At 45.0% G+C, this 12859-nt stretch overlaps 1 protein-coding gene across 1 annotated transcript in view; it reads left to right on the forward strand.

Annotated features, from left to right (window-relative positions):
- Nucleotides 1–4091: 4091 nt before the first annotated feature.
- Adamts12 (ADAM metallopeptidase with thrombospondin type 1 motif 12) overlaps nt 4092–12859 on the forward strand; it is a 280702-nt gene continuing 271934 nt past the window's right edge. The window contains exons 1-2 of the mRNA XM_040757649.1: nt 4092–4459; nt 11035–11396. Of these exons, the coding sequence (XP_040613583.1) occupies nt 4333–4459; nt 11035–11396 (489 nt within the window). The 5' untranslated portion in view covers nt 4092–4332. The remainder of the gene's footprint in view (nt 4460–11034; nt 11397–12859) is intronic.

Below are 12859 nucleotides of genomic sequence, written 5' to 3' on the forward strand. Positions count from 1 at the left end.
AAGTGTAAGAAAAGGAAAGGCTCATTCTTCCTCCAACTTGTTTTTGATAATGGTCTCTATCATGTTAACAGAAAACAAGCTAAGACACTAACCAAAGCACTGAGGATGTTGAAGTGTGTCTTACTAGTCTTAGCCTCTCTGTCTTTGGAGTGAGGGCATTCTAAGAGGTCATTTCCCTTAGTAGAAGTGGAGCTGTCTTTGCATCTGTGTTGCGACCTAAGTCTCTAAATGCCTTGAATGCATTGTTTCACCCTGCAGGTTGCTGAACATTTCAGCGTCTCTTTCCCTGCAGCATAAGGATACTAGTAGTACCCACCTACTAGGGCTTTTTGGAGTGATTAAGGGGAGTGATGTGTATAGAGTTGTTAGCACAACACCAGGTATGGTCAGCATCAATGGGTGCTCTCTACTCTTAGCTGTTGCTCTACTCTGGGACCATGGATGTCTGTGTAGTTTCCTCTCAAAAGGAAGCATATTACCATCATGCCAAGGATGGTTTAGAGACTATGCAGTGATTCACAGTTCTGTCTCTAGAGTGAAAGAGTTGGCTTTTTAAAGTGGTGTATGGCAATTAAAAACTTGAATACACCAGGCAGTGGTGGTTCACACCTTTGATTCCAGCACTCAGAGGCAGAGGCAGGTGGATCTCTGAGTTTGAGGCCAATCTGGTCTACAGAGTGAATTTTAGGACAGCTGGCATTATACAGAAACCCTTTCTGGAAAAACAAAAACAATCAAATAAGGTTGAATACAAGTCACCATTCAGCAGAGGAGAAGTTGAGGAGGATTAGGCTTTCTCTGAGAAAGCTTCCAACTTCAGAGGAATTTTATAAATTCTGGAAAGAGTGGGAGGAACTTGCTGGTAGAATAGTAACAGATTACATGCTTGTTCTGAGCCCCGTTGTGAGGGCTGGAGAAACGAATTGCTGATTGCACCATTGGGGGCAAAGATGAGCTTTTTTTTCAACAAAGAGCAGAGAAAAGTCAGCAATTGGTGGAACAAAGATATGTTTTGGTGAGGAAAATGTGCACTCTTAAAGGTACTTGTTTAAAGAAGTAGGTCATAGAGTCATCACTGGGCAAAAAGAAAATGAGCCAGACAGAGCTTATGGGTGTTTGAAACCCAGGATGGAGAGACCAGGATGAGACCAGTGCACTGCCTACAAAGTGTTGAATGGGCTGCCAGAATAAAAGGCTTTTGTCTTTGAAGTGTTTAGCCTTGGATGACTTCTAAATGAATGATGTTCCTAGTTAGGGTCTGTATTCATTGTCTTACTGCTGTCCAAGATTTCATGCTATGGACCACAGTCCATGGCTTTAGACCTGTGGTGAGGTCATCAGGTGGCAGAGTAAAAGGCATGTGTCTGAGCAAATGCATCATGTTAGAAGCCAAGAAACAGAGACACTGAGAGACTAGGACTATTGTATAATTTTCTTTGATGCCATACCCCCAGTGACTAAAGGTTTTACACAGGCCCCATCTTATGAATGTTCACAGTACCTTCCAATACCACTACCCTAGAAGTGGGAGAGAGGGTTTTATTTTAACCCATGGGCCTTTGGGGGACACTATCCACATTCAAACTTAACATGGTCTTGAAAATAGGTGGGGAAGAGAATCAGGAGGATAGCATCAGAGTTGAAGACATTGATCTGCAAAGCCAGAGTTCCATGACTCATCCTTGACATAGTACCACAGAGTTCTTTGGCTTCCTGTTTAAGGAACAGATCTCCTTCCAGGGCATGGAAGCCAGAGGAGATCTGGGTCTCCAGGAAACATCTGGTTGCTCTTAAAAGAGAAGGGAGGAAGAAGAGAAGGAAGAGTAGAAGCCTGGGGGCGGAGAGTAGAGAATTAAAAGAATGTGCATAAGAGTTCAGCTCCAAGTGTTTTTATGACCTTGTAGATGGATATCTGGCAGGCCATGATATCTACTCGATTTCATGTATTTTGGCTCAGGATGTGAACCTGTTACCTCCTTCTTACATGATGGGAACAGGCTCAGCCATACAGTTCCCCAGCTTCCTTATCATGACATAGCATGCTATATACTACATGGCAAGGGGAACTTGAGGGTGCAGGCAGAATCAGCATGCTAGTCAGTTCAAGGAGATAACCCAGATGAGGAGGGTCACCCTCAAATGTACTCAGAAAGGGTGATGAGTGGAAAGATAGAAGAGAGTCCAAGAAACATTACACATGGCTGACTTTGAAAATGGGGCAGGAGATCTAGGTGCTAGAGAACTCCAGGAGCTAGAAGCTGAGAGGCCAGAAAATAGATTCTCCCTAAGATGTCCAGACAGGAGTTCAGTTCCTTGATTTTAGTTCAGTGAATTCTGCTTCAGATCTCCAGAACTGAAGATAATAAATCTGTGTTCTTTTAAGACAATGCATTTGTAAGTTTGCAATGGTGAAAAGGAGAAACTAACATCCCTTAGGAAGTCCTGTTAACTCTGTTTCCCAGTATGAAGTCCTTCCGACCTCCCATCTCAGGCCTTGCATTTTGGGTCCCTGGGGGTAACGTGGCTGTCCTATCCCAGTGCAAGGCCTGGAGTGAACTGACGTCCAAGACATCTTCTTGAAGGCATATGGTTGGCTGTCAGCCAAAGAGGCCTCCACATAGGAGGCCAAATTCCTTCTGAATGGAGTAAGGAGGTCTGTTTCAACCCAGAGGTAAAGAATTTTGGCTGGATTATCCTGGTAAATTCTCAAGATGCCTGACAACTCCTGCTTTGTGGCATTTTCTCACTGATGAGAAAGTCTGAGTATCTGAATGGATACTCCCCCTACACACACACACACACACACACACACACACACACACACACACACACACACGCTACAAATACACCACACACATGACACATACCACACACATACACACACACCACACATACTACACACACACACACACACACACACACACACACACACACGCTACAAATACACCACCCATACCACACATACCACACACACACACACACACACACACCACATACCACACACACACATACACACACACACACACACACGCTACAAATACACCACACACACCGCACATACCATAAACTGCCCCACCCCTTTCCCCCCACACCACATACATCACACATACTCACCACATGCACCACATACACCACATACCACAAACATACCACATACATACCACACTCCGCACCTACACCAAAACAGCACCCACAGTACACACATACCACATGCATACCACACACCACACACACACACACACACACACACACACACACACACACACACGCATACACACTGGGGCAGCCTTCGTTGGTAAACTGCATGAATGTTGAAGGCCTGCTTAGGCTGACTCCTTTCTCTGCAATGCCAGTCATCTCCGCAGAGGTGAACTAAGAGAGATGCGTTTTGGAAACAGGAAAGCAGGCATTGACCTGCAGCTTCTGAAGGCCTCCAGGGCATTTGCTCCAGTCACCGCAACCTGCAGCTGAAGAGACTTGTCCAGGGTCAAGGTAGCAGATTAGCTTGGATTATTTCCTGTGAGACTTGGCAAAGAGGAAATTTGCCTATTAATTGTTAAGTGGAAATCTTAGCCTACACTGGAAGAAAAGTCCCAGCGGGTTGCTGATGGGTGGGAGTCTTGACAGAATAGGGTAAGTTCAGGACCTGGGAGTAGCTGAGGACTTGGGAAATGGGGCCCCCTCTGGCCCATAACTCACTATTGAAGTGTGCACTTTATTTCTCTCTCTCTCTCTCTCTCTCTCTCTCTCTCTCTCTCTCTCTCTCTCTCTCTCGTGTGTGTGTGTGTGTTTGTGTGTGTGTGTGTGTGTGAGAGAGAGAGAGAGAGAGAGAGAGAGAGAGAGAGAGAGAGATCCTTGGAGCCTCTGAATGGCTCTTACTCTAGTGCCTTCCTGGCCAGCTCTCTGGGGTCTCCCCTATTTGGCCCGCGGGCCGAGGCTCTGAGCCTGGAGGGAGGAGCCTGAGGGAGGAGGAGGAGGAGTCCCTAAGGAAGATGTGCTAGCTGGCTGGAGGCCGGGCGGGTGGGGAAAGCCGGGGGTGGGGATGTGGGGTGGGCTGCATCCCTTGGCTCTGACCCAGTCCACGCTCTGGCCTGCAGAAAGCAGAAGTTCTCAACTCATTCACTACCCTTCGGGAACAGGAGAGAATAAAAGCTCTCTGGCCCCTTCTGCTTCAAAAAGCCACTAGAGCTCGCGGGCAGCTTGCTGGCCGCTCCCTTCCCACGCCTGGACCATGCCACGCTGCGTCTTCCTGCGCGGCCACAGGCGAGGACTCCGTATCTGCAGCTGAGAGCTGAAACTTTTTTGACTTTTCTTCTCCCCAACAACTGAACCATGCCATGTGCTCAGACAAGCTGGCTGGCAAAGCTCTCGATGTTGGCTCAGCTTCTTAACTTTGGGGCTTTTTGCCTGGGGAGACAAGCTCAGCCCGGCCCGGTTCGCTTTCCAGACCCGAGGCAAGGTTAGTGGCTTTTCTTTATCTGTTTTTCAAGCAGTGGTGGTAGGACAGTGGAACTCGGTCTGTCCCCTACCCCTTCCCCCACCAGACAGGGCTGAACTCTGCCTTCTGTCCCGTCTAAGAAAAACTGGGCTGTGGGCTCAGTCTCCGAATTTCTTCTGGCCTAGGGCTTACGAATATTTGCCTGCCCACTGAGGGGTGACGGACAAACACCCTTGCTTCGAAAGACCCAAGAGCAAGCGCCCCGGACCAGCGGACCAGCACCCCCTCCCTGCTTCAGCTCCCCCCCTTGCAGATTCTAACATGGAAATTTATTTTATTAAAGAGACACAGCTGGCCACTGGCAGTCATGCAATGTTTCCTCAATTTTAAACTCCGGATCTGGAAGGTAGAAATTTTATTCCGGCCCCCTGCTGAGCAACTTGGCTGAGTTTGAATTTCCTGGAAAGATTTAGGGTTTTGTTTTTTTCAAATGACATCCTTATTGGGGAGAAACTTACATCCTGGGCACTCGCGGTTCTCTGTCCTGCTTTTCAGACTTTTTCTAAATTTTGTGGCCACTGCGTGTGTTCTGAGAGAAAGCACTGAGGGACTGTGAAGATAATTTGCAGTTGTTTATTATTAATATTATCATTGCTATTACTGTTGTGTTGTTGTTTTAACCCTAATGCACAGTTCAAAGTGGTACTCTTGCTTCTGTTTTGTAACTGAGCTTAGAAGAGTTTCCTATTCAGAGAGAGCTGCTGCGGTGTCGCGGAGCGTCAGGGAAGGGTGGGGGCAGAGTCCGGAGCACAGAGGTTGCCGGTTAGCCCCTCCCACTACTGACAATGCCCTTCTGGAGTTCGGGAGCTATGGCTACCAAGCCTGATTTACAAATGGGGAAACTGGAACTTGGAGATCTTATGAGCTCCATAACAGTGAAACACGGTTTTGAACCAGGTATCCTGACTTTAAGTCATGCAGCCATGCTGACAGCAATAGCAGGGATTATACACACACGCATGCACGCAGGCACTTGTCCGCGCTTAGGCTATTGCTAGGCAGTGTTTTCTGCCCACGTTGCAAAGTCAAACGTTGCTGGAGAATTCCTCTGTGGCGGCTTAGAGAGCCACCAGATGCAAATCCCTGTCTCCCTTTGCTTTACTTGGAAGCCAGAGTGGGCAAACACTGGGGTTAGATGTCAATCAGCCAGCACTTGCTTGTGTAAACGTTCCAGATACAATCTGGAGCGCCCAAGTTTAAAATAGCAGCTTTTGTTGTTCTTTGAAAAGCAGTGCCTTTGTGAAAGGTCCCTGTTCTGGGGTAGCACGAACAAAGCCCGCCAGCACTTCCCAGGGCATGGGGAGATAATTTCCTTCAAAGACATTCTCCTGGGCTAGTTTTCCAACTTTGCTTGCTTCGCATGTTTGTAAGGGAAAATTCATCCTGGTGTAGAGCAGTCACTGCTGGGCCTGTCTTGTTCCTCAGAAAGTGGGATATGACTCTTTCTCCTAGTGACCTTTTGGGATAAGCTTAGAATATTTGTTATTCAGAAGTAGCTCTAAAGCTCACTATGCGTATTAATGATGCAAATATATTTAGATTTAAGAATGCTTTCCATTTTTAAAAGCATCGGTCTTTTCACCAATCTTCATTAATGCATTTACAAGTAATTAAATCTATGTGCTAAGGAGAAATTTCTTAGTGAGTTTCCATTAGAAGGGAAAGAGGGAGGAGAGCAAGACAGGAGAGGAGAAAAAGGAGGGGATGGAAGGGGAGGGGAAGGGAGAGGAGGAGAGCAATAGAGGAGGGGAGAGAGGCGAAGAGAGGAGAGGATGGGAGAGGAGAGAAAGGAGAGTAGGAGAGAGGAGAGTAGGAGAGAGGCGAGAGGCGAGAGAGGAGTGGAAGAGAGCAATAGAGGAGTAATGACAGGCATTCTAAAGCTTCCTGGCAATAGACCTGGATTTGACCCCCAGATGACCTTCCATTTCTACTCAGACAAGATTTTTGAGTTGCACTCAAATTCCAAATTTTAAGGGTCGCAAACTCATAGATCATTTCATCCATCCTTATTCTCACAAATTGACCGTGTTTGCATGTAGGTATTGAACACTTACCCAATACTACTTAGCCGGGGCATTGAAGAGAGTCAAGGAGCAGCCGGAAAGGGGTCTCACCCTAGTTAACCCTGCACATTCTTTTTGGTTCTCAGGTTTGTACAGAATCATGATGGCAGTTCTGTGCTGGGCTATAGTGCAGTCCCATGGCACTTGCTTAGTGTGTTCAAGGCCCTGGGTTCCACCCATAGCACCACAAAGATGTAAATACATGAAAGTTTTGGTCCCCAGAAAGGGTATGGTGACAAATCTAATCCTTTCCAGGACAGACTGGGCTGATTCTGCACAGCCCTTTCCCACATCAGTCAGTTGGTGTAAGGATGTGTTCCACCTCTCCAGGCTTTCTTGATTTACAACAAAATATCAAAATAGTAAGACACCCGACTTTGTCTACACCGTGCTTCCTCTCCTCTGTGGCCAACAATGGCTTTGGGATTTAGTTTTCTCTGTACAGACACTTCCTGACAAGTGATGCAGTTGCTTGCCTATCAGAAGTTGCAAATACTGTTGTATAAAATGCCCCTTAACACACTCAATTTTTGCCATGCCACAGATTAGCCGAGCTATTCTGTAGCCTGGGTGGTCACTCTTGCCACCATGTGGCTGAGTGCCCTCCTTATCCCACCGATGTAGCCCAGCATTGTACGAGTGGCACAGCCAGCATCTCTAACCCAGGAAAAGATCAAAATTCAAAGGTATTTGTTGCTCTTGTAACAAGATAGAGTGAGAAAACCAAAAACCAGGCCATCGTAGTTCAGAAGCCACCTATGTTGTCTATAGATGTATAGTGAGGTCAGCCTGTGGAAGATAATTATGGAAATAAGCCTCTATTTTAGGACTTATAACAGCTTCTTAAAGAAATAGTTTAAGAAGTTTAACTCCTAATAATAGAAATGTTGAGAATAAGTATAGTTGTTTTCTCTTTATCAGAATTCACACACAAATTGGACTTACAAGGAAAAGATGAGCGTGGCCCCTGAACAGGGACAATGTACTCATTAAGTACCTAGTCCCTAAACTGTAATATATAGCTCCAACCTGAACAGACCAGTATTCTCTCATACTCTGCTTTTCTTCCTAAGATGAAGGCAAATGATTGCTTGGTGTTTTGCTTTTTCAAAATGCTGTGTGCCCACTGGTTGCTCTTAGAACTTCTCATTAAGTTTCTTTATTATACGTTTCAAGTAATTGAAACTTTCGGCTTAAGTTTTCAAATCTGATTTTAATCAAGGCTTATCATTTGTTTCCACAAATGCCTGTATAGGCTATGATATAGTTATATTCTGTCTCAGTCCCCTGCCCTTCCCCAAGTCTTAATGATACCAAGCGGATATTTGGTTGTCTGTGGTGGACCTTCCAGAGGTGGTAAGGACTGAACATAGATGGACGTGAACTATGTGTAGGTTTCACAGGTGTCAATTCAAACCTTTCTTCTTGACTGAGGTGAGAGGAAAAGCCAAGAAAAATATTAGTCCATTTTCTGTGTCTATTACAAAATGGTTGAGCTGGCTGATGTACACGGAAAAGAAGTTTATCTAACTCACAGTAGCATCTTTGGTTGGGCCAGAACTCAAGTAAGGTTTCCAAAGGAACCCCAAGGATCTTCAGGTCTCTTCCTCCCCAATGTTAGAATTGTTCATGGATGCCACCATGCTGCAGTTTTACATGGATGCTGGGTTTGAACTCGGATCTTCATGACTTTACTCACTGAGCTATGGCCCTAGCGCCCTGACCCTAGAGAACTTCTTTCTTTTGAGAAAAGTCGTCAGTGTCTTTCTAGTAACCACATCTGGGCACGATGACCGGTACACCCAGCTGAGAAAGACGTTTTTTGTCCTTTGGTGTTCCTCCATGCTCCAGCCTCTGTTGAAATAACAGTAGCTAAGAGCAATGGGAGGGAGGTGATGCAGAAGCTACTAAGTCTACATCATCCTGCCTGCCTGCCTGCTCTGCTCTTAACTTGGGTCTGGCTGGGGAAGGGTGGGAAAGTGCCCCTCCTGGATTGATCCAGACATTTCTGGAGGAGTGAATGGGAAGTAAATGTGTAAATTGTGATACTACTCAGTTCATAGAACACTATTGTCAAAAACTTGTTCGCAACTTTTTTTTCCAGTTATTGATGCTTCTTTTGTCATCATTTCCCATGGAAAACCCTTCAAAAGAGTTCCATATGTGGTTTTTGTTTGCATGTGCTTTGGAAAACTAAATTGTGTGTGTGTGTGTGTGTGTGTGTGTGTGTTTGTGTGTTTTCCATTAATACAAGTAGCCTTGGGTAGATTTTTCTTGCTTCTTATTTTTCATTAAACATTGTTTATTAGTTTATTATTAAATTCTTCTTATTAAACATTTATTCCTATGTGGTTTGTGCCTAAATGTTGCAATTAGGATAGGTCTGGATATTTTACAATTAAAAATTAAGATTGTTAATTCCCAAAAGTGGACACTCTGTGCTCTGCTCCATGTTTCATTGAGGCCTGAGAAGAATGAGTCAAAAAATTAGTATTGATGGAACTCGCTTATGAGGAAAAGCTCCTTCTTGTCTCCCATCAAATCTAGTTCCTTCAAAGACCATCAGTATGCATATTCACTGACTTATGACATACATGACATACAGCCAGTGATAATGACATATAGCCTGTGATGACATAAAGCCTATGATGACAGACAGCCTGTGATGACATACACCCTGTGATGATGACATACAGCCTGTGATGATGACATACAGCCTGTGATGATGACATACAGCCTGTGATGACAGACAGCTTGTGATGGCATACAGCCTGTGATGATGGCACACAGCCTGTGATGACATACAGCCTGTGATTACATACAGCCTGTGATGACATACAGCCTGTGATGACATTACAGTTAGTGATGACACACAGCCTATGATAATGACATACAGTCTATGATGACATAGAGCTTGTGATTACATACAGCCTGTGATGATGACATACAGTCAGTGATGACATACAGCCTATGACAATGACATACAACCTGTGTTGACATACAGCCTGTGATGATGACATACAGCCTATGATAATGACATACAGTCTGTGATGACATACAGCCTGTGATGATGACATGCAGTCTATGATGGCATACAGCCTGTGATGACATACAGTCTATGATAATGACATACAGCCTATGATGACACACAGCCTGTGATTCTGAGATTATGGATCTGAAAGTATCAGGAATATATAACATAGGTAAAAAAAAAATGGGAGTGTGAAATAAAGCCATCCTGGGAAGTACAGAGGAAAGAGCTAGACCTTCAGTTGTCCTTAGATGTTAGAAGAATGGAGAAGGAAGAGCCCTGCTGTTTCTCTTTTGTCTTTTAAGGGAAGGTCTCACTGTGTAACTCAGATTGGTCTAAAATTCTTGATCTTCTATTTCAGTTTCTGTGGTGCCAGCATACCTAGTGCTTTGATTTTTCACCTTTTGATCTTAAATAACAAACGGGATTCTGATAGAATGCAAAAGACCTTATAGTCATGAGAATAATGTGAGGAATGTAGTGTATGCTGGAAAGTGTGGGTAGAATCCCCCCCTCTTTCCCTTCCCCTCCCCTCCCCACCCCACCCTACCCCTCTTTCTCCCATGATTTCCTGATTCCCATTTCCTTGCCCTTTCCTTTGCCTGTTTTTCTTCCCCTCCTTCTTATGCAAAAGATCAAATTTTGGTGAGTCAAAATGAGTATTCTGGTGCATTCCAGGGCCAACTATCCTCATTAGAATCCATGTATGGGCTGGAGGGATAGCTCAGCCGTTAAAGGCTAGGCTCACAACCAAAAATATAGAATCCATGTACATCTTGATAATTTGATGTTCTCAAATAACAATGGATCCAATTAGTGGGTTATAGATTTCGACAATGCCTTAGATCCAAGAATGTCCCACCATCATTTTTGTTGAGTGTATTTTAAACCACAAGTCCACTTAAGTACCCTGCTACATCATCGGCCACTCTGGTGCTGTCATAGGTGTGAGGTTTGTTAAGGTTTATCAGGGATCATGTGTGATGAGTTTGCTATGTGTTTTGATTTTTTTGTAACCAGACATAGCAGGAAGTACTTGAGGACTTAAACACTATGCCAGAAACTGTGGAGCTCTGCAGTTTACAACAGCCAACCCTAGCCTGCCACTGTCCTATTTGGTACACTGATCCTGCTTCTTCCCTTGCACTATTCCTCGTGGATTAACTCTCATCTTAAGTTGACTGTGATAGAATGGCTGATACCAAGAGATCTACTGTAGGTCAGCTCAGACTGCTGCGTGCCATTGGGGACAGATGCTGTGTGCATGCTAGTTGCTCAGGGGGTTTCATGTTGACAGTGTTCATGTAGGGAAAACATTCTCTAAGCTGTAAGCCAGTGGTGGTTTTGCAATCAGCAAGCTACAATCTTAGTCCCAAATGGTAGTGAGTTTGTCTTGCTTACCCGAAGCTTGGATCTCTGAGTTTTCTTCTGTTTTCTTATAGAACATTTTATTAAGACCTTGCCAGAATACTACGTGGTGGGACCTGTCCAAGTAGATGCCAGCGGACGTTTTCTGTCGTATGGACTGCATCATGCTGTCACCAGCAGCAGGAGGAAGAGAGCCACAGGTGGCTCTGAGGACCAGGTGTACTACAGAATTTCACATGAAGACAAAGACCTGTATTTTAATCTGACAGTCAACAAGGAATTTCTTTCCAATGGCTATGTTGTGGAGAGGAGATTTGGGAACCTTTCCCATGTTAAGATGCTGGCTTCCTCAGGCCCACCCTGCCATCTCAGGGGCACAGTTCTACAGGAGGGCACCACGATCGGGACAGCAGCCCTCAGTGCCTGCCAAGGACTGGTGAGTAGCTCATGCTCCATGTCTTAGCCTGACACCCTCTATTGTCAGGTTCACGGGAACTGGACATAAGCCAACTAAGCCCTGTGGTGGTGGCAATCCTGGCTTCCAAAGGAATTGGAAGAATGGATATACTGGTTAAATTTAATCAATTATGAGGAGCAGAGAATATGGGTAGGAAGGATAGGGGTTCTAAGAAGGCAGAGAGAAGAGCTTGGAACAAAACTGGAAACATTAAAGGAGAGTTTGAGTTAGTCTTTACTCTCTGGGTCTTTTCTTATATTAGGAAACTCTGATTTGGGCCGCATAAGAATGTTACTAATACTGACTGCTGCTGTGGAACCCTGAACTGTCAGTAGTTTCTGTTGTGTTTCTGTTTCTTTTGTTCTTGTTTTTGTTTCATCTGTAAAATGGAGGCAATGAGAAAACGGGCTCAGAGAAGGGGTTGAAAACAATGTGGCAATCTTCTGTTTTAATGACACACATTCATGTCCAGCTAGTCACTTGGAATCTGTGGCTCCCTTTAAACTACACAGCAGAACTGAGCTGTTGGGATAGAGGCGCTATGGCTCTGGCTCTGGAAGTTGAAATGCTATCTGACTTTCATGGAAGAAGTTCTCAGGCTATAATTGTAGTATATTCTAGGGATTAAGTGTGTTAATATCAGCTAAGTCTTAGGAGGGTGTTTAGTATATTCATTGAATGTCAGCTCCCTTTCCTCCTCTTTTAACATTTCTAAAATGCAAGACTGCAAGACGCATGATGTGGCTTGGGGAAAGTCCCTCTCCCTCCTTTTTTTTTTTTTTGTGAACACTTGTGGAAGCTTGGAAGTGCTGAATAGGTTTCTTGTTCTGGTTAACTTCAGTGTGTATCCCCACTAATAGACACCACCTCTCAAAGTTCATTTTTCAACATTTTCACACGTTTACCAATTGGTGGGTTTGTGGGGTTGCATGGCAGAATACTTGACCAGCATGTTTGAAGTCCTAGCTTAGTCAGTGGTAGAAAAATGCAAAAAGCTACCACCATGGTGACAGCTCTTCTAGCCACTGCATGGGGAATGGCCTGGGAAGCATGCTGAGGCTGCTGAGGCTCCCCTTAAGTTGAGTGGTGGGGCCACCTGCACTCGCAGTATATGCCTGGCTGACTTTATGCTCTTGGTCATCAGACTTCCTGTGGGAACTCTGGCTGTCAGTAGATCCTCCTCTTCCTCCTCCCCTCCCTCCTCTCTCCTCCCCACCCTCTCCCTACTCCCCTCCTCCTCTTATCAGTAGATCCTCCTTCTCCTCCTCCTCCTTCTCCTCCTCCTTCTCTTCCTCTTCCTCCTTCTCCTGTCAGTAGATTTCCCTCCTCCCTCTTCCCTTCCTCTTCTTTTCTCCCTCTGTAAAGTGGAGACAATGATAAAACAGGCTCAGAGAAGGGGGTGGCACACTGTGGTGACCTGTTATTTCATGAATTATCTTCAT

Source organism: Mesocricetus auratus, unplaced genomic scaffold, assembly GCF_017639785.1.
Source record: "Mesocricetus auratus isolate SY011 unplaced genomic scaffold, BCM_Maur_2.0 Super-Scaffold_100015, whole genome shotgun sequence".
NCBI classification, from domain to species: domain Eukaryota; kingdom Metazoa; phylum Chordata; class Mammalia; order Rodentia; family Cricetidae; genus Mesocricetus; species Mesocricetus auratus.